Below are 22,437 nucleotides of genomic sequence, written 5' to 3'. Positions count from 1 at the left end.
ATATCAATACTGTAAACTGTATTATTAATGCAATGGTAATCTGGACAATAGCAGTAAAATAATTTCTCTAATCCCTACAATATGCATGCTTGATGTTGGAGTAAATATGATCTAGGGTGTTCTCTCCCCTGGTGGGACATTTTACATGCTGATAGAACTTTGGGAGTACAGTCTTTATGTCGGCCTTATTAAAGTTACCTGCAAATATGTAAACACCTTCAGGGTGGACCTGCTGCTGTTTGTTAATGGTGTTCAGCAGGATAGACAGCGTTGTGTTTACACGTCGTGTCAGGTGGCATGTACACAGCGGTGATGATCACTACTGTTAGCCATCTTGGTAGAAAAAAAGGCCGGCATTTTACTGACATGTACTCGAGGTTCGGGGAGCAGTGACTGTTTATAATTGTCCCGTTGTTGCACCAGGCCTCATGCACCTAAATACAGAGTCCCCCTCCCTCTGCTCAAGCCCCCCTTTACTCAAGTAAAAGTAAAAAGTATGGTTCAATGGTCCTTTTAGAAGTATACTTTTTTCAAAAACTTACTCAAGTAAATGGAACAGAGTAAATGTACAGTGGGGCAAAAAAGTATTGTGCAAGTTCCCCCACTTAAAATGATGACAGAGGTCAGTACTTTGCACCAGAGGTACACTTCAACTGTGAGAGACAGAATGTGGAAAAAAATCCTTGAATCCACATGGTAGGATTTGTAAAGAATTTATTCGTAAATCAGGGTGGAAAATAAGTATTTGGTCACCTCAAACAAGGAAAATCTCTGGCTCTCACAGACCTGTAACGTCTTCTGTAAGAAGCTTTTCTGTCCCCCACTCGTTACCTGTATGAATGGCACCTGTTTGAACTCATCTGTATAAAAGACACCTGTCCACAGCCTCAAACAGTCAGACTCCAAACTCCGCCATGGCCAAGACCAAAGAGCTTTCGAAGGACACCAGGAAAAGTATTGTAGACCTGCACCAGACTGGGAAGAGTGAATCTACAATAGGCAAGCAGCTTGGTGTGAAAAAATCAACTGTGGGAGCAATCATCAGAAAATGGAAGACATACAAGACCACTGATAATCTCCCTCGATCTGGGGCTCCACGCAAGATCTCATCCCGTGGGGTCAAAATGATCATGAGAACGGTGAGCAAAGATCCCAGAACCACACGGGGGGACCTGGTGAATGACCTGCAGAGAGCTGGGACCAAAGTAACAAAGGTCACCATCAGTAACACACTACAACGGCAGGGAATCAAATCCCGCAGTGCCAGACGTGTTCCGCTGCTGAAGCCAGTGCATGTCCAGGCCCGTCTGAAGTTTGCCAGAGAGCACATGGATGATACAGCAGAGGATTGGGAGAATGTCATGTGGTCAGATGAAACCAAAGTAGAACTTTTTGGTATAAACTCAACTCGTCGTGTTTGGAGGAAGAAGAATACTGAGTTGCATCCCAAGAACACCATACCTACTGTGAAGCATGGGGGTGGAAACATCATGCTATGGGGCTGTTTTCCTGCCAAGGGGACAGGACGACTGATCCGTGTTAAGGACAGAATGAATGGGGCCATGTATCGTGAGATTTTGAGCCAAAACCTCCTTCCATCAGTGAGAACTTTGAAGATGAAACGAGGCTGGGTCTTCCAACATGACAATGATCCAAAACACACCGCCCGGGCAACAAAGGAGTGGCTCCGTAAGAAGCATTTGAAAGTCCTGGAGTGGCCTAGCCAGTCTCCAGACCTCAACCCCATAGAAAATCTGTGGCGGGAGTTGAAAGTCCGTGTTGCTCGGCGACAGCCCCAAAACATCACTGCTCTCGAGAAGATCTGCATGGAGGAATGGGCCAAAATACCAGCTACTGTGTGTGCAAACCTGGTAAAGACCTATAGTAAACGTTTGACCTCTGTTATTGCCAACAAAGGTTATGTTACAAAGTATTGAGTTGTATTTTTGTTATTGACCAAATACTTATTTTCCACCCTGATTTACGAATAAATTCTTTACAAATCCTACCATGTGGATTCATGGATTTTTTTTTCACATTCTGTCTCTCACAGTTGAAGTGTACCTCTGGTGCAAATTACTGACCTCTGTCATCATTTTAGGTGGGGGAACTTGCACAATTGGTGGCTGACTAAATACTTTTTTGCCCCACTGTTGCTCATTACTACCCAACTCTGGTCTTCTTACTGTTGCCTCACAGCAGGAAGGTCCTGGATTTGAATCCACTGGCCACCTGAGGCCCCACTGTCTGGAGTTTGCATGCTCTCCTCACGTTTTTGTAGGTTCTCTCCGGGTAACTCTTGCTTCCACCCCAAATATATGTATAGAATCAAATTAACTGGTCATTGTTAACTGGTCATAGTTGAGAGTGAGAATGTGTGCACGTATGATTGTCTGTTTCTGAATTAGCGCTGCAATAGACTGGTGATCTTGTCGGATCGTATGATAACATGATAACTGTTATCCAGCTAATGACGAGGAAATCCCGTTTTGTTAGAGTCTATTAAAATCAAATTTGCCTCAAAAGATCCTCTGGAAAAGAGCACAGTACTTTAAACGGAGTTTATTAAACACAGTCATATGAACAGCAGAACAGTACATCACAACACATAGCAAAGCAGCAAAGCAAACCCATGGGGTGTAGAGCCTTTAAGCACAAACAGCAGAGACATACAAGGTAACTGATGGAAAAAGCTTACCTGACTTTTTTATAGGAGTCCACAAACCATCATCCTGGTGCTGGGTAACTTTCCATTTCTTGTCTTTTTACTTATTTAGTTTTAAATTAAAACGATAGGTATTTTCCCAATTTTACAAACATCGATACTTTAACATATTAACTCCAGTTAATATGTTGATTTTACTCATTTTTGTTCTCTTTTTGATCTTCAGCACTTGTCTTATATAACTTCCTGGCACCCCTTCCCAGACCTTTTCATCCATCATTTTAATCAGTCCTTTTATGGCCAAAGTGAGTGAGAAATTCAGAAACAACAGGTGCAAGGACGGCTTCGCAGTAGAAACGATTAATCTGCCTGACAGTTTTGTCAGTTTTGCTGCCAAAAGTAAGCTATAAATTTTATTCATGACAGGTTTTTGACAACTTTGGACAGTGTAGGCTGTCAGAGGTGCATCTTCAGCAGGGCCAACTTCGATTAACCCTTTGTCTTGGCATGTCACCACAGGTCATAACACAATCACAAGTTACAAATTAATCTTAATTATGCTGTTAAATGCTTAACATGGTGTCAATAGAAAATTGTACTTAGTAGTCAGTATAATCTTTTAATAATATAAGTTTGCATATGATAGAATACTGCATGATGACCTCTTTATGACTCAGACTGTTGTTTTAATTCACTGTGACCCGTTATCATGCAGGGAAGGAACAGTACCTGCTAGATAAGAGCTTAACAAGCAGTTTCACTTTGTACCAGGTAGAGGAGCCTCTCCTGGCACACGCACACACACACATATACACATCCACATTCCAATGCAATAAACGAACGCACCTACTGTTGTATATAAATAAAGACCAGGGCAGTGGCAGAGTGCGAGTCCTGGAGCCCTCACTCTCGTGCTGCAAGTAAAACTGTGTGTCTCCACTCTCTGACTCTCAGCTGAAGAAGTGTATTTAGAATACATCTCTTGACACATGGTGAGCCCAATATATAAAAACGCTAGTGTAGGCATATAGTGTATGTCAGTATATATGATTATATAGTATACATGTTCAGTGTATACAAGTTTGTCCATGCTGTCCCCTACCCTTTGTCCTGTGATAGATGGGATAGGTTTCAGACCTCCTGCAACACTGAATTGGATAAACGAGAGAAGATAGATGGATAGTATCTCCATCAGCTAAATGGGTTTGTCATGTAATTAAATTGTAGAAGCACATTTTTTAAGGAGATAAAATGTTTGATGTTGTCAGGTGAATGCAGGAAAAATGGACTCTCCCAGAGAAAAGTGGATGCTGATTGCTGGAAACCTGGCACTCAAGCAGGTACATCATTTTCATTCAAAAAGACAAGGAAATAAAAAACTGTGACAAAATATATGGATAAATTTCAATATATCTGCTTATCTGTGCAGTATGACATTTTGTCTGCCAGGAATGATATTTTCTCACTATTCTTTTCATTTAACAAGCTACAAGCTACAGTGCTGGGCCTGCTGGCTTCCCTAATGGCATCTCTGTTGGGCTGGATGGCAGAAGGACAGATGCCCTTTAATCATATAATGCTCCTATGCTCAACCAGTGTTTCTACTGCATTTGTGGCTTCACTGCTGCAAGGTAAATAATAACTTGCCATTACTACACTGTCCTTGACCTCTCTGTGACAAAGTGGTTAGGCATGAACTCATTTACCACTTGTCCCTTAACGATATTGAGAATTTATTCTTTGTTATTTTACAGTCAACCATAATAGTAGTTACATCCATTACATTCATGCATATGTTTTTTAAAGCAAATACTGTTAACCATCAGGTCATTTGAATTTTCTTCTGTTCACAGGCAAATGTCTGGTAAATTATATTTCTTTATGTTGCTTTGGTTACACTTACCATGTTTGTTCATTTATTCAGGTCCTATATCTAAACCAGGTGTGTGGGAAGGGCCGCCCCAGTACTTCCTGTTTATATAGGGTCATGAGGTCATTGATTGCAAATGAAGGATTTTTCATTTGCAATCAATGTTTTCCAGTCTGGTTTTCGCCCCTCCCATAGCACTGAAACAGCACTTATAAAAATAACCAATGATCTTCTTATAGCAGCTGACTCCGAAGTCCGAAGTCTTTATATTAAGGACCATCATCTTCTTTTCCACATGTGGGCCGCTTCACACTAGAGCGCGTTTGCTGTCACATTTTATTTGTAGTGTGAACAAGCAGACAAAAAAATCGGATTTGATCAAAAAAATCAGAATTGAGCATTAAGACGTTCTTTCCCAGCCTCACATGCTGCTTCCTGTCCGTCAGGAAGTCAGTAATCCACCCGCAGATAGGATCAGGCACATTCATCTGGGAAAGCTTGCCTTGGAGATGGTCTGGAAGGATGGTGTTGAAGGCGGAGCTGAAGTCCACAAACAGGATCCTGGCGTAGGTTCCTGGGGAGTCCAAATGCTGCAGGATGAAGTGTAGTTGATAGCATTGTCTACAGACCTGCTGGCTCTGTATGCAAACTGCAGGGGGTCCAGGAGGGGGGCCGTGAGGGTCTTGAGGTAGGAGAGAACCAGGCGCTCAAATGACTTCATGACCACAGATGTCAGAGCTACAGGTCTGTAATCATTTAGTCCAGTGATCCTTGGTTTCTTGGGGACAGGGATCATGGTAGAGGACTTGAAGCAGGCAGGCACATGACATGCCTGCAGCGAGGAGTTGAAAATGCCAGAGAACACTGGGGCCAGCTCGTTTGCACAGTGTCTGAGGGTGGCAGGAGACACACCGTCTGAGCCAGGAGCTTTTCGAGCATTCAGACTCTTGAACTGTTTCATCACATCTGCTTCATGAATATGAAGGGTTGTAGTGGGAGAAGGTGGTGTGAAATCCTCCTTGGTGTGGGGTGTGGAGGGGGGTGTTGTAGGTGAAGTGTTTGATGGTGGTGATGGCTCTATAGAGATTGACAGACCACGTGATTTTCGCGCATTGCATGCCAGGTACTAGTGGGAAACAATCAAAGCAATGCATCAAACGCAAGCATTTGCAGCACCGCAAAACGTTCATTCTCCGGTTCCAATACCTTTTTGCTTTTTCTTTGCCCCCCAAAAAAGGTATGTACAAAATGAAGGAGAACAATGCCGGTCCATACAAAGACAGACTTGATGAAAAGTCAAAGAAAAGATACGAGGAAAAAAATCAAAGGAGTGAAAGGGTCAGACCCTTAAGAGCAAACAGAGTGGACAAAAGACGTTCGCGCGCTGCCCAACTTTCACCACGCTCAGATTTATAATTATACGGTTCTTAGAGTGAGTGCATACACTCATGAAGTTTAGTAACTTCAGGTCACTGCAACAAGCCCAGGTACAGTTTACTGACGGATGGGTACAGGACCTTGAAATGCATCGTGTAGAATGAAAGACCATTGTACGAACAAAGGTAAGTTTACCAGTCTCACAAATTGTCTTCATAAATACACATTCGTTAACCGTTTATTAATAGGACCTTTGAGGTTAACGGTAATTAATTAGTAGTGGAAATAATTTCTGGTACGCATTACAGAAATGTAGCAGTGACAATAATACTGTATGCTGTAATCGTACTGGGCAATTAGTGACACAAAACAACTGTTTTATCCTGTGAATAAAAGCATATGTTTTTCTCAATGTACCATGGTAATAACAGAAGCGAAACGCAATATTGTGTCAGGACAATTCACTATTTATGCACAATAAACAAAGGAGCATAGCGCGACAATTTCTGTTCAGCGCCAGACTTGCTTGTAACCTATATCACTAATTATGTTATGAAAAATGACGTATTAACTACAACAGAAGACTGACCTTTGTGGGAATGCTTGGAGCAGACTAACCTGTGAGCTGGAGTGTTCTGGGACGTTATATTTGGTCTTCGAATGGCTGCAATCCAGGCCATCCGTCGCCTCTTTGTTACTTCGGAAACATGATTGAACAATTTCTCTTCAACGACGTAATCCGATAACAACCGATCTCTTTACCCGTCGGCTTCCCGTGGCTGTCATGCGACCGGCTATTGCAGTTAATAATACAACAGCTTCTTGACATTTTTTGTGTTTCTTTTTATCGCTGTGTAATTGATTTCAATTGAAAGCCTGCATGTGCTAGTACCGCTTGCCACGCGTTCCCAGAATCCTTTGCGGTTTTACCCCTGAATGACGTCACATTTTCAATCTCTATGGAGACGGGAGAGGTCGGGGAATGAATGTCCAAAGTGTCTCTATTGTTGGGGCCGTTGGAGGTGTGAAGGCTGCCTGATGGCTCGTCAAAACGGCAGTAAAAGTCGTTAAGGGTGTTGGCCAAGAGCAAGTCAGCAGTGGAGTGGGGGGTTTTACGCTTGTAGTTGGTGATATTCCTAAAACTTTTCCACACAGAGGCCGAGTCATTCTCTGAGATCTGCTGCTGCATCTTCTCAGAGTGCTGATGTTTAGCAACGTCCACTTCTTTAGTGAACCTGTACTTGGCCTCTCTGTAGCAGTCCCTGTCTCCACTTCTGAACGCCTTTCTCTTTTCCAGCCACAGCTTTTTGAGTTTAGGAGTAAACCAGGGTTTGTCATTGTTATAACTCACCCTAGTGCGTGATAGCACAATGCTGTCCTCACAGAAGTGGATATAGGAGGTGACACTGTCCGTAAACTCATCCAAGCTGTTAGAAGGAGCCCTCATTGTGTCCCAGTCTGTAGACTCCAAACACGTGTGAAGCTCCTCCACAGCCTCGTTGCTCCACAGTTTTTTAGTCCTCACGACAGGTTTGGTTCAGGTTCAGTTACAACAGTCTTTTGTCTTAGTTGGACTGTTACAAGTCTTACACGCACATGTCTGTTTGAGACTATCACGTGTTAATGGGACTATGCATATTCATGTAATCACAATAAAAGGAGTGCCACCTGTAGTCTGGCCGAGGTCAACAACGTTCAAGTGGAAGGAACAGCGCTTGGCTTTAGTCGGCCTCCCTCGCGAGTGATCACACAACGAGCTTTGTCTTGTGTCTTGTTTTGCTGCTGCAGTTGGTTGTCTAATTGTTCCAGCAGGGTTTGTACTTAGATAAACCCAACAATATAATTTCATATCATGGTCTAAAGAGCTTGAAAAAAAAAAGCATCTGGATTTCTTGACTTTCTTGAAGATGTTTCACCGCTTATCCCAGAAGCTTCTGCAGTTCTAAGAGCAATTGGTGTAGAGCCCAAGATTTTTAAGACGCATTGGGAGTATCCCTAATAGGGCCGTGGACCCCCTATTGATCCTCTGCCTAATCACACGAGCCAAGGGGTGAAAACAAGAATAGGTCTCCAAAGGTTGATTCTGTTCATCTGGACGTAGCGTTTTCAGTGAGAGTAACATAAGTTACAACATATGTTAACCTATCTTAAGTTAACATATGTTAACATATGTTATGTTCAGGAGGATTGCCAGGATTTATACATCAGGGAAACAAAACAACCTCTGGAGAAGCGGATGGCACAACACGGAAGAGCTACCTCGTCAGGCCAGGACTCTGCAGTCTATTTAGAATAGAATAGAATAGAATTCAACTTTATTGTCATTGCACATGCACAGGTACAGGGCAACGAAATGCAGTTTGCATCCATCCAGAAGTGCTTTAGTGATATAGATATATTACAATAAATATTAGCAATAATATAGATATGTAAATATATTACAGAAATGGGTCTATTACACCTACAGGCCAGTGGACACTCTTTCAATGATGAGGATGTAACATCCTGGACAGGGAGGTTTGAGCGCCGACGTGAAAAGGTAAAGACCATCTCTGAATCGAGGAGGGGGCCTAAGGGTACATCTTTCGCCATCTTACAATGCTGTGATTGCAGCCATTCCCCAACTCTCTGTGAATGGTACTCATGGCCATTGATCAGTGGTTGTTGATCAATGGTCATGAGAATTTGCATAATTATGATGAAGGAACCGACCTCCCAGCCCATTGTTCCTTCAGTGGGCTGGTTTCAGTCATTATGCAAATGTACTGTTTATAAGATTGGGGAAACCTGCAGTCAGCTGAAACTGAGGAAGTCACTTGGATGAGTGACGAAATCTTTCTGCCACTGAAAACCCTACGTCTGTTCAAAGATGCCTTAACACCCACTCACGTCTTGGGCTATTCGACCTCAGTAAATCACATGATAGGGTGGGGCTAGATCTCACAATGGGTTCACACATAAAACTTGTCTGATTGTGACCCACTCCCATTTTCACACCTTGGCTCGTGTGATTAGGCAGGGGATCAATAGGGGGTCCACGACCCTCTTATTAACATTCCCAATAGGGCTTAAAAATGTAGGACTCTCCACCAATTGCTCTTAGAACTAAAGAAGCTTCTCGGATGAGATGTCACGGTTTTTTTTAGCTCCGTAGACTATGATGACGTGGATTACTGAGGACCTTCACAGACATCATTTCATATCATCTTTATTGCTCTGTAGCTACAATGCACACAGTACATATTCACAGCTACTGATGTCTAATGTCTAAAATAATTCAATTACTACTATTATTTATTGGGCGTAGTGTTCTAGCAGTGACCTGAATACTACAAAATGATAAAATTTTTTCCTAATTTTCCCCATTAAAATGTGTTTTTGGTTACAACTGAATGAACTCTGGCCCTTGCTTTCCATTCATTCTTGACTCTATATTACTTTATTCTATTAAAGCTGAAATATTTGAATGAAAATCTTTTAAGGTCAAATGCTCAAGCAGAATGAACACTGAACACTTTTAGCTTGTCTTTAACTTCTTCAAGGTATCGTTATGGTGGGAGTGATCATTGGCTCCAAGCGGATAGGAATCAACCCTGACAATGTGGCCACACCGATAGCAGCCAGCTTTGGAGATCTCATCACTCTTGCCTTGTTGGCATGCTTCAGTCAGTGGTTCTACTCCTTTATAGGTGAGAGATAAGGGCCATAACATGGTCTGGTTTGAATGTACAAACAGTGAAGAGTAATGCTGTATATTTGGTGCAAGTGCTAGAAGTCATGTATTTTTTACTTTTGGCCAACAAATGACACCAGTTCACCCAAGTCCACCAAGATCACAGCCTTTACTTTTTCAACTAAATCCTGATAGAAAATAAAAGGCAAAATAATCTCTTTTTTCTTTTTGACAGAACTTTATCCATATGTGTTGTATCTGGTAAATCTATTGTTTTTATGCCTGATTCCTGCCTGGGTGGCTGCCTCATCCAAACATCCAGCCAGTGAAATCTTGCTGCACACAGGCTGGGAACCCATCATTATAGCAATGCTCATCAGCAGGTACTCTCTGCTGCTTTCACATGTTCAGATTTCCTGATGGTGTTCTCTAGTGTGAATTTTTAAATAAAGCAAACAAACAGTAAGTCATCATATGGATAATTTCTATAATAACAATTTGATCATTTGATACCATTAACTCGTTTGCTTTATGTTAGAAAAAGATAATAGAAAAATATTATGAATACCCTCACATACCTCTTACTGGTATTATTTTGATTGTCTTTCTTCTAGTATTGGAGGAGTTATTCTGGACAAGACTGTATTAGATCCAAACTTGGCAGGGATTATAGTTTATGCCCCTGTCATAAATGGTGAGTTGTTCTCTTTATTTGTGTTCTTGTATTTGAGATCATAACAACATATTGATGTAATGTATGGACAATTCTACATTTTGTACATAATTTGGTAATGCTCGCATAATCATAATTTCTATTCTTAGCGAACATGTGAAAAAAATAATCCTGCTGTAAGACCGGTCCTTGAGAAATAATGGGGTAGGGTCAGAAAGTTATGTATCATAAGTTGAAGATGAAAAGAAAGAACAAAGAATGAAAGGGTACCCAATGCTGATCCTATATAAGAGGAAGGTCGATATACCCCAGACTGCTGCCTTTTTCCTGTCTGTCCTTTGGTATGTCTTTGCCAGATGTGCTTTAAGGCTGTACACCCCAAGGTTGCTTCACTTTAGTTTGCTTTGCTTGCTTTCTACGTGTTATTTTTGCTGCAAAATGTACTGTTCTGCTGTTCATATGACAATGTTTAATAAACTCTGTTCTAAGAATTCTACTCTTTTCCAAAAGATCTTTATGAGTGATTTGATATTAATTGGATCTGAAAAGCTGGACCACCACAGCTTTGTGTCAAAATTTGCGACTTGAGGTGATTTAGTGAGCTGAAGCCAGGCCCTAAAAATTTATTATGAGGAAGTTAAAATGTCAGCCAAGATAGATAAGTTAATATGCATTGCTGTATATTCTTCAGCAGTGTTCCTTTTACTCTCCGAGGACAGTTTTGTGCTGGTTCGCCCAGGATGTTTGCGTATGCATCCGTATTACCTGGAACTCAAACCTCTTCCAGTGAAAGAAGTATTATATTTCTGCTTGTAAAATAATATGACCAGTAATATGAGTTGAAAAATCATTTGTGGTTCTGTATTGCTGATAGATAGCAACAAGCCAATCTTTGCATATATTCCCGTTCTTTGTACGCTATTTCTTCCTTTTGTTTGTATGTAGTTTTTTTTAATTGCTAGTTTTTATAGTTCTTTTTGTTACTATTTTTGTGTCTTGTTAAAAGGCCACTTTTATCCCTTTCCATTAGTTGATAGAGTCACTAAAAGACATTTTTACAATGGCAAATAAGTAAAGTAAAGTTGCGCCACAGGCCGGTCTATGTCCGACCATATTTTCACGGACTGGCCTTTAAGGTGTCGCGCACTAATACAAAAAAATACAAACAAAACCAGTATCGGTATCAAAAAAAGAGATGTATTCATACCACATGGGAAAAGACCCAGGGAAACCAAGTTAATGATAAAAACAATTACAAAATAACGATAAAAAATGATAAAGTGGTCCCCAGGGGTTGGGGACTGCTGGATTAGGGAAAATCCAAAATAAGTTCTGTCATGGTCCTGGGTCGGTGACCCAGCGCTTTTAGTTTGTTATCATTTTCTAGATGATGATTGTTTAAGTTCTGTGTTATTTTCGATCTGCCTCTGAGTCTGTATCTGTCTGTCTATGGTGTCCCCCCATCTGTTTGTGAATCTGTCTGTTTAGTTCAATGTCTTGTCTGGTTCCATGTATCTGAGTTTCCTGTTTTATTGTGAAGGTCCGTGTCGTATGTGAGTGTGATCAGTTTACGTTTCCCCTGTCCCGTCAGCCCAGATTCCTCCCAGCTGTGTTGCCCTCCTGTCTCTCATCCCCTGATTACTGGTGTGTGTATTTAAGCCCTGTGTGTTCTCCTGCCTGTTGCCGGTTCGTCTGTGTAACTCCGCGTCAGTCTGTGTTCCTCGGTGTCCTGCTCGTCTCTCTGCCTCTCTTCCCTTTTTTGTTTCATCTCAGGTTTGTCATTTAGCTTTCCCAGTTCAGGTCTTTAGTTTTGTCTTCCCTCTTGCCTGTTTTGCCTTCTCACCACTGTGTAAATAAACTCACCGGCATCTCATCCACTGCCTGCATCTTGGGTCCTTCTTCTAACTCCACACGGCTCGCCTCGGCAGCCGTGACAAGTTCAAACCTGTGCACCTAATTCTTGTTTTTAAATACGTTACAGATGTATGGTGTAAAATCATACCACCCTGGAAAAAGAGAGTTGAAAGACCCCCAATGAATGTATGTAAACTTCCAACTACAACTGTAGGTTTAGTCTAGACAATTAACAACGTGACCTGGAATTTAACCAAAGCTCTTGGCTCAAGCTATTGGTTAAGTCAAATCCTGCAAAGGGATCCAAATGTTTAAACTGCATGCAACTTGCACCTTTAAACAAAATGATCAAAATCTATAAAATGTTGGGTAAACCATGTCTCACATGACCAGCTGACAGCCATTCCCTGTAAGATTAAGATACTTTATATGTCATTATTGAAAGACACAACAACAACAACTCTATCAACCAATCGCAGTGGATAAGATAAGATAAGATAAGATAACCTTTATTAGTCCCACACGTGGGAAATTTGTTTTGTCACAGCAGGAAGTGGACAGTGCAAAAGTTATGAGGCAAAAATTAGAATACAATAAGAATAAATACAGTACACAACTGTACAGAATAGAATAAAATAAAATACTATATACAGTAGAATAAAATAAAATAAATATCCAATAAGATAAAAATAGAATACAAATACAAATACTATATACAACTGAGTAAAAATACAACGATGACAGAAAGGATTATTGCACTTGGTATTATTGCATATGTATGGATGTGTGTGCTTGATCAGTTAAAGTCTTTATTATGGAGTCTGACAGCAGTGGGGAGGAAAGACCTGCGAAATCTCTCCGTCCCACACCGTGGGTGCCGCAGTCTCCCACTGAAGGAGCTGCTCAGTGCTGTCACAGTCTGCTGCATGGGGTGGGAGATGTTGTCCATCAGGGATGACAGCTTAGCCGCCGTTCTCCTGTCACTCACCACCTCCACTGGGTCCAGAGGGCATCCTAGAACAGAGCTGTAGCATTTAAAAAAGATGCAAAAACTTAGTTTCATCACTGGGACCCGAGTAAACTCTATCTTGCGAACACACGTCACTGTCTACACAGACGCTCTGACTGTTAAATTTCAAAAGGACTCCACACTCACAGCTGGGACTTTATCTTGTCGCCACAGTTTAAGGCCTATTAAAGATCTGAAAGTGTGACGACCTGGATAAGAATCTGATAATCAGAGAGCGATCTGGGGAAGACTTCTCTCCTTTAGCTTTAATTTGCACAGTCAATCCTACAACTGGGATCTTTTATCTTAAAAGCAATTTGCTTTTCAAAACATGAATACATGAATATGCATAGTCCTTACTTGTTGTAGGCAACAAGTCTTTGACACCAAAAATATGTGAAGTTCTTTAGAATTCTGTGCAAGGGCTTTTCCACTTTTACATGCATAATCACCCTGATTCTTTTCATATTTCTTTGCTTCTTTGTTTATTCATTTGTTTCTTTCTTTTAAGTTTTGTTAGGTTTGCTCCTCCATAGATTTAGGGAACACTATTAGAAAACACTTGTATTTCCATTGGCATGAAGTTTATTTATTTTTTATCTTATTCATAAGTATTTATGATGAAGCACAGTGCAGTGTTCTACTTGTAGATAAGGGGCTTAACTTAATGGAAGATTGAAATCATTTTATGACCACACAGTCCTGTATTCACTAAACTGAATAAAAAAAAATGCTAATTTAATCATGAAAATAATTTACTGAAATACAATTTTAATAATGTGTTGAGAAAATAAACAAAAGGAACTCCTGGACCAAAAAGCTGTACCAAACAGACTTGAACAAAATCAATATGCGGACCAGCAACATCAACAGCTCCACGGCTTCTACCAAGGTTGCCCAATCTGTGATTTCCTTGCCCTGACAGATGTTCAGAAAATCTGATACTTTACATCTTGATGCATTCTCAATCACCCAGGTAAGTAAATACGTGTCTCTGTGGCTTTTAAAACCCAAAACACACTGTGCCAAAAATCGGTCCACCCCAAGGATCAGGTCCGCTGACACAAACAGAGGAGCATAGTGTGCGCTGTTAAGTGCCAGGAGGATTGCCAGGATTTATATATCAGAGAAATAAAACAACCTCTGGAGAAGCGGATGGCACAAAACAGAAGAGCTACCTCGTCAGGCCAGGACTCTGCAGTCTATTTACACCTACAGGCCAGTGGACACTCTTTCAATGATGAGGATGTACACATCGTGCACAGGGAGGTTTGAGCGCCGAGTCCAGGAGGCCATTTACGTGAAAAGGGAAAGACCATTTCTGAATCGAGGAGGGGGCCTAAGGGTACATCTTTCGCCATCTTACAATGCTGTGATTGCAGCCATTCCCCAACTCTCTGTGAATGGTACTCATGGCCATTGATCAGTGGTTGTTGATCAATGGTCATGAGAATTTGCATAATTATGATGAAGGAACTGACCTCCCAGCCCATTGTTCCTTCAGTGGTGCAATGTACTGTTTATAAGGTTGGGGAAACCTGCAGTCAGCTGAGACTGAAGAAGTCACTTGGATGAGTGACAAAATCTTTCTCCCACTGAAAACGCTACGTCCAGATGAACAGAATCAACCTATGGAGCAGATACTTCACTGTTCTCTTCCTATTTCTTATCTCTAATGTATCTCCAATGTGGCTCTTGCTCTGATAAACCTTTTATGAGGCCACATGGCCTTGTGTATTGCAACCATTCAGCCCATCCTTCTGCCATGAAAAACACCTTGAGCAGCATGGGTACAATCCATTTCCCAAGCTACATGTGGAGTCTAAGTACAACATCAACACCCACACAGAGTCTTCGTCTTAGATAGATACAGATCACTCAAGCTCAAAAAGTTCTCAAAACATTCTGTGTTGTGAGACAAATACATGTGATGTAAAATAAATGATCTATTAGTACCATATATGTGATATTCCAGTGCTTTAGAATTTTTTTAACAAGTTAACTGTCCTTTGGTCAAATTGAGTTGTACACATGTATTTTAATACACACAGTAACTGAAAATAGTGGGGTAAATAATTATGGTACTTTTCACACATAATATTTCTCATTCAATGAAACACTAGTCAAAATATTAATGAGGATTTTTACTTCCCACTTTCCCTTCAGCAAAGTAGCATTTTGTGTTTTTCTCTTAGGAAGCTTATGGTGGAAATGCTATTTTTTCCTTTTGTTTGTGTCACATTTTATGGTATTTGTAGCTCTGAAACATGACCAGAAGTCTGATTTTGGGACAGTACAATTCTTAGAAACACATATAAAAATACAACTAATCCATTAGTCACAGTACAGAAACGAGCACTGCGTATTATTCACAAGGCTGGTTATCTAGATCATACTCACAAACTCTTTCTTCAGGCAAAGTCAGGATCTGGTTAATTACAATACATCTATATTCTTATACAAAGCCTTTAATAAACTTCTACCTACAAATTTACAAATTATATTTGAAATTCGAGAAAGGGTTTATAATGTGAGAGGCTTCGGGGAATTCAAATTACCCAGAACTCGAACAACCCGTAAAGGTTTTTGTGTGTCTGTATGTGGTGTGAAAATCTGGAATAGTCTGAGTTTACAACTGAAACAATGCAAAAACATTCATAGATTTAAATTCCTCTACAAACAGTTGGTCTGGTCACAGTATACTCAATGATGGTTTAGTGTGCTCTGTAATGTCTGTTCTCTTACCATTGCTGGTATGGATTCCAAAAAAAAAAAAAAAAAAGTGTGCGTATGTATGTACATATATATAGTTGGTGGAGTTTGGGACGGAGTTTGTATATCCGGCCATACAAACTCCGTCCCAAACTCCACCAACTGGGACTTAACTCCTCTCTGTGCAACTGGATTGTGGACTTCCTCACTAACCGTAGACAGAGTGTCAGAGTGGGTAAGAACACCTCTTCCACCCTTGTGGTCAACACCGGTGCCCCTCAGGGGTGTGTTCTGAGCCCTCTGCTATACACTCTCTTCACCCATGACTGTATTTCCTCCTGCGCGTCCAATCTCATTGTTAAGTTTGCAGATGACACTACAGTGCTCGGACTTATATCCAACAACGATGAGACAAACTATAGGACAGAGGTGCAACAACTAGAGTCATGGTGCCACGACAATAACTTGGTCTTAAACACCAAAAAGACCAAGGAGATCATTGTAGATTTCCGGAAGAGGGGTCATAACAACCATCTGCCTCTCTTCATTGGCAGTGAGGCGGTGGAGAGGGTGAGCAGTTTTAAATTCTTGGGGGTAACTGTGACCGAGGACCTGTCCTGGGGCAACCATATCACCTCAGTTGCACGGAAGGCCCAACAGCGCCTCTACTACCTGAGGAGACTGCGGAGCGCACACATTCCCAGATCTCTGATGTTGAACTTCTACAACTGTGCCATCAGCAGCGTTCTGACGCATGGATTTCTAGTGTGGTTCCCCAGCTGCACCAAGGCCGACCAGCAAGCACTCCAGCGGGTGGTGAGAGAAGCTGGCAGAATTATTGGAACAAGTCTGCCAGAGATCAGTAATATCTTCCCCACTCGCTGTCTGAGGAGGGTGCACAGTATCCTGCGGGACCAACATCACCCTGCGTACCACCTTTTCCATCTGCTGCCCTCAGGGAGAAGGTACAGGTCTATACAGGCCAGAACATCCAGACTGGCCAACAGCCTGTATCCACAGGCTGTGAGGCTCCAACTTCTTAATAGCAATGAACTGGTCTGCATTGGTGCATCATATCTTTATTCTCTTCCCCCTCCTGCCCCCCCCCCCCCTCTTTCGTAAATAGATAACTATCATATCTGATATCATATCTCACAGTACAATAATATTGAATGGGTTGCGTTGTTGTATTTTGTCATGTTTCTCAGGTCTTTGTCTGAATTTCTACGAACATTATTGCTAAGGATTGTCTTATTGCATTGGAGTCACACTGGGTTAAATATGTACACTTGGGTTTTAAGGGGTATTTATTATTTTCTTCTTTTTTTGGGTTGTATGGAAGCCCCAAACGCAATTTCATTGTTCTTGACAATGACAATAAATAAATACTACTACTACATGTGTGTGTAGATATATATGTATGTATGTATGTATGTATGTGTGTTTGTCACTATGTAATTATTATTGCCTGTTACCTGTGGTAACGCAATTTATAATTATTATATATTCTGTATTTAGTTATGATGGTTCTAATTGTTGTTTGCGAGCTGCCGTTGAGATGCTTGCATGTGCCCGCGGCTGTTGATGGTTTGTTTGGTTGTAACGATGGGCGTAGCTGTGGGAAGCTTATTGTTTTTGTTGATGAGTGAGTATAGGGGTGGGATTTAATAAGTTTTCTTCGTCCCACTCCTTTTCAGGTAATTTTTGTTTTTTGTTTTGTGCACTTTATGTTCAATATATGTATTTTGTTGTGCCTGAAATGAATTTAAAAAAAAAAGAAAGTTTTTGACTCTCATGCTAATTGTGGCAGTTTCCCTTGTTTTGTCACAGCACACAATATAAGATAAGATAAGATGACCTTTATTAGTCCCACAGGTGGGAAATTTGTTTGTTACAGCAAAAGTGCAACGTTATGTATATAAAATAAAAATAAATAAATAAATAAATAAATAAAAAAATAAAAAATAAATAAATATATATATATATATATATATATATATTTATTTTTTTTTTATTTTTTTATTTTTTTCCTGACAGTGCATACATACATTAGGTTGGTCACCAGTTGAATGTTCTCCTTTTTTGTTCATATTCTTTATTCTTTACTTGCACAAAAGCTGGCTTAAATGCTCCTTTTCTTTTCTCATGAGGTGTTGGCGGAAATCTCGTTTCCATACAATCTAGTCGTATTTCAACTCATCTGCATTTGAAATACTCACCGGGGCAGTTGCCTGAGGGTCGACAGAGCTGTTCCAACCCTTGGCACACATTCTTTGGTTCAGGTAAAAATCAAATTTGAAACAATTTACATAATAAACACAGTTTGCCAACACAATCTGACGTTCACCTTTGTTGGGCAGGAGCAAACCATCGATCTGCTAAGATTCTGCTTCTCCTGGTGATCCCTGGTCAGTTGATCTTCTTACATGTTATTCACCTGATCAAAGGAGGCCACACTTTGCCAAGTCCTCTCTTCACCATCGCCTTCTTGTTTGCATCTTTGATTCAGGTAAGTCAAATGTGCACTGACAGGCTATTTCTCTTTGCATAGAGCAACTTAGTCTGCTGTGATCTTATGTCTCATTCTTTGTTTTTTTTAGGTGTTAATTCTGCTCTGCATGGCTGACTGTTTGGTTCACTGTTTGTGGAGGAGGGGTAAAGACCCCGACAGTTACTCAATACCTTACCTCACAGCCCTTGGAGATCTTCTAGGGACTGCTCTACTTTCAATTGCTTTTCTCATGCTGTGGTGCATTGGTGATCCAGGCAGTGTGTAGATTCAAAATGAGAAAACAAAACCCTTATAGTGCTTATTATTTTAAAAGGCAAAATGCAAGTAATACTGAAGATTTGCAACACACAAATGTGCCTTCACCTTTATGAACAAGTAACACAGTTTTCTGCCTTAAGGTGTTTATTTAAAACACAAGAAACACACCTACAGGACACATACAAATACTCTTAATTTTTGCACATTTCACATCTTTGTGTCTGTCTAATCCACTGCAAACCATCATGTACTTACAAAGTCAGGACGTCACGAAAACAGACAAACCATGACAGCGAGAGTGCAATTTTTTTCATCTTGTGCTTCACTGTGTGTGTGTGTGTGTGTGTGTGTGTGTGTGTTGTCACAATATGTTTTTTTTCCCCCTGTAATTTCTCTTAGTACAGAAATGAAAGTGCAATGAAACATTATGTGGAGGCCTATTCAGATGTATTGCATTTTAAATCTTTTTTTATAATGTTGCAAATTTGTATTCAGTGTAGCTCTGCTACATTGTAACTTTGCTATGTCTGAAAAAGTACATTAAGTGGTAGAAACCAGCTACTGTGTCTCTTGTCTTTCCGTTTCAGATAGTTTTGAGATAATAGAAAGGCTGATGAATGAACACAGAAAAGGCAGAACAGTCCAGCTTAGTAACAACACAATAACGTACTATGTAGCAGCTGTAAACCTATCTGGGGGCTCTAGTAATGAAGCTACTGAATGTTAAACAAATTCTTCTTAATCTTTCTTTGTCTACCAGTAGAGTTAACAGCAGCCCCAAGAACTGTATGTGCAAAAGTTATGAAATTTGGGACCATATCTGGGAAAAGTCCCTCCACAGTTTTGCCTCTGAGTCTGGATTGCTCACCTAAAGATTGAAGTCAAATGTGTGATGTTCAAAAATGGGATGCTTTTAAATTTCTTGGACAAAGTCGGGTTCAAAGCACACTGTGTTAAAAAAAGAAAGAAATTTAACATTTAACATGACACAATTTCACTATTGTGATTTTTAAAGTGACTTATGTCAGCTGACTAACTGGAGAATAAAATGAGCACGGATCAATCGGTTCCCTTATTTGTGCAAAAAACCCCAAGAAACTCAAAAACAAAGCAAACTTAAATGTAACAAATATAAGTAAAGTGTGGGAAAGAAAAACATTTGGGATTTCAAAAAAGAATAAAATCTAGTTGAGCTGCTGCACCAGAAGCCTTATTTGTATGATGTGTTCTGCAGCTGTTATCACTATCATACTTACGTGAGTCTGTGTTATCATTATACAACCTTTATGCATTAATCTTGACTTCTCGCCAAAATTTAGTGATCCACGTCACACATTGTGGCATCATGCCACACATGATCGCAACAAACTGCTGAAACTGCACAGTATGAAGGCGCCTTTAAACCAAGATCTCGTGGGTCTGGTATGCACCGACATCAAATTTGTCTCTCAGAAAAGTATAATTTGACCTTTGATGACTCTGCAGTCACAAAATAAAATGTTCCTGTCACTGTTTCCTGCTTGCTTCCGAGTATGTTATCTATGATATCTATGACAGCTGCACACAGCTATTATGTGCTCAGAAGCATGAAGAAATTATGGCATTAAATTGAGACATGATGATTAATGATAGTAAGCACAAGATTACAAAGACAAGCTTCCATAATAATTCATGAGAAATTTTAAAACATAAAAACAAATCTCTCTCTCTCTCTCTCTCTCTCTCTCTCTCTCTCACACACACACACACACACACACACACACACACACACACACACACACACATGTTCATGAGTGTAAGCTGTTTTTTCATTGCGTGTGTGTGCATTTGTAGGCGGGTTATTTTTACTTTTTTCTCAAACAAGGCGTTACCTTAAAAGGAGCCTTTCTCTCACATTTCTCTGCTTGTGTGTGTTTTTGTTTCACCTTTTGTTGTGATGCTCCGGACGCCTTCCCATCCTCCACAAGTCCGTTGGCCCCAGTTTTATGTGTTAAAACTTCTCTTAATTTCTCCTCTAATTCTCTCCTCGCTGCTGTCTTTTCCACAGCTGCTGATTCTTGCTGGGTGTGGTTACCACTACTATACTTTTGCTTCGGCCGCTGTGCTTGTGGGGGGCGGTTGGTCCAGGTCCGTAGCCACCTGTATTAACACACTAAGAGATTTATTTAATATCAACTTCATCACTGTTAAATAGACCGGCAGGCAACACGCCCACCTTTACAGTGCAGACTGCATGCCAGTCTCCCAACACACTCCTCTCTCTGCTTCTCAATAATTCTCCACTCTCCCTCTATTTCTCCTTTCTCTACGTCAGTTTTAAAACCCAACATATTTCACACCACTACTCACCTCTTACTACTTTAACTCCTCTATTCCTTTTTTCTTACACCACAGAGTATTACACCCAATTATGCCCGTCTATCTCTATGTGGCTCCAAATTCCCTCTTTATTTAATTTCACACTCGTCAGGGGAGAGGCAAACAGCAATTTCAATCACTGAAACGAGGAATTCAACCTTTCTCTTTTACTAATATAGAACTCAACCTTTGTTCGCAAAATGTGTCTTGTTCTAGTCCAGAATAAATGTAAACCCATGATTACACAGAAGTTTCAGTGTTACTCTGTAGCTATGTGGGGGTTCTAACGTCCCAAGTCGCCACCTCGGCTAACCAGACGCCGCTGGACCGGCCTGTGCGTCCACAGACAGGGGGGTTGCCACACCATGAACAAACTTAATTTCCACAGGTCCACTAGGCATCAACCTTTGATCCTAAAATGTGTCTTTGCTCTAATGTCCTCCCATTCACACATCAACCGTCACTGTCACCATGTTCATATTTCACACACAGAAACACACAAAGAGCGCGTCTCACAAGCAGAAACACACACAGAAACCTCTGAGCTCACCTTTGAAAATGCAAGCACACCATAAGCCAGACTCTATTTCACCTCTATTTCATATGCTAAACTTTGGCCGCGTCTTAGAAGTTTTCCCCATTTCTTGCAACAGAAGCCAGTCATAGACAAAGTTAAATGTGGAGGGTAACGTGGGCTGCAACTCTAGTCTCAACGTAGAATGTTTTTAGTATCTTGCTAGAGCCAGTTCCTATGACACACTGGAAATCAGCCTCAACTTATGTTGTTAGTATCTCGCGCCGAAAACCAGACATCGACAATTTAATGTGAAAATACGTGTAACTCAGCGAACAGATTAATTTGGAAAGCCCAATATGCACATTTGGTATTTATAATACAACAGGATGTGCTTACCTTTTTATATTTGGACCGGTCCTCTGTTCGCCTCGCCCCACGATCTCACCACAGGCCAAATCTGCCCCTCCTCAGCACGCCAAAGATCCGGGTCACCAGGCACCAAGTTGTTAAAATCTCCCAATTCTTTTAATCTTTGGGCTGAAGGAAGGACAATACTCGGTGTATAAATGCTCAATCAACAATCATTTATTCCCATACAATTCAACACTTATGAGCACAAGCCATCCGGATGGGGAGACATGCATGAAGAGGGTCACAGCAAATCTCAAAATGGTGACGGGCTACTCCGCTTTTTATAGTCTCTAGTGGCCCCCACCCAGTCGTGAAAGCCTAAACATTCACATTCTTTCTCTGTTACGGCGCCTAAGTTATGACCTCGGCTCCCTGTCTTTCTGCTCTCTGTAAAGGTGGGGGTATGGAATGTGGTCTGTCTCTTCTATTATCGGCACAAGGTCCTCTGCACACAACATTCTCTTCATGATTCAGCAGTATGAAATGTCAAGAAACAGTGTAACACATTCACAGCAGATCAAGGGTACAGGGTAATGCACACCTGTCTA

The 22,437-nt window shown here is 40.8% G+C and overlaps 1 protein-coding gene across 1 annotated transcript in view; it reads left to right on the top strand.

The window, feature by feature from the left end:
- Positions 1 to 20,989, top strand: part of slc41a2a (solute carrier family 41 member 2a) — a 28,745-nt gene extending 7,756 nt beyond the window's left edge. Inside the window, exons 4-11 of the mRNA XM_085411719.1 lie at positions 3,934 to 4,005; positions 4,152 to 4,296; positions 9,455 to 9,601; positions 9,821 to 9,968; positions 10,200 to 10,279; positions 17,984 to 18,115; positions 18,194 to 18,342; positions 18,434 to 20,989. Coding sequence (XP_085267845.1) covers positions 3,934 to 4,005; positions 4,152 to 4,296; positions 9,455 to 9,601; positions 9,821 to 9,968; positions 10,200 to 10,279; positions 17,984 to 18,115; positions 18,194 to 18,342; positions 18,434 to 18,610 — 1,050 coding nt within the window. The 3' untranslated portion in view covers positions 18,611 to 20,989. The remainder of the gene's footprint in view (positions 1 to 3,933; positions 4,006 to 4,151; positions 4,297 to 9,454; positions 9,602 to 9,820; positions 9,969 to 10,199; positions 10,280 to 17,983; positions 18,116 to 18,193; positions 18,343 to 18,433) is intronic.
- Positions 20,990 to 22,437: the final 1,448 nt, after the last annotated feature.

The sequence above is a fragment of the Rhamphochromis longiceps genome, linkage group LG7 (genome assembly GCF_057381845.1).
Source record: "Rhamphochromis longiceps isolate RC_006_pf linkage group LG7, R_longiceps_female_GT1.1, whole genome shotgun sequence".
Taxonomy (NCBI): Eukaryota; Metazoa; Chordata; class Actinopteri; order Cichliformes; family Cichlidae; genus Rhamphochromis; species Rhamphochromis longiceps.
The sequence above is the reverse complement of the archived record's forward strand: the minus strand, read 5'-3'. Positions and strand labels throughout refer to the sequence as shown.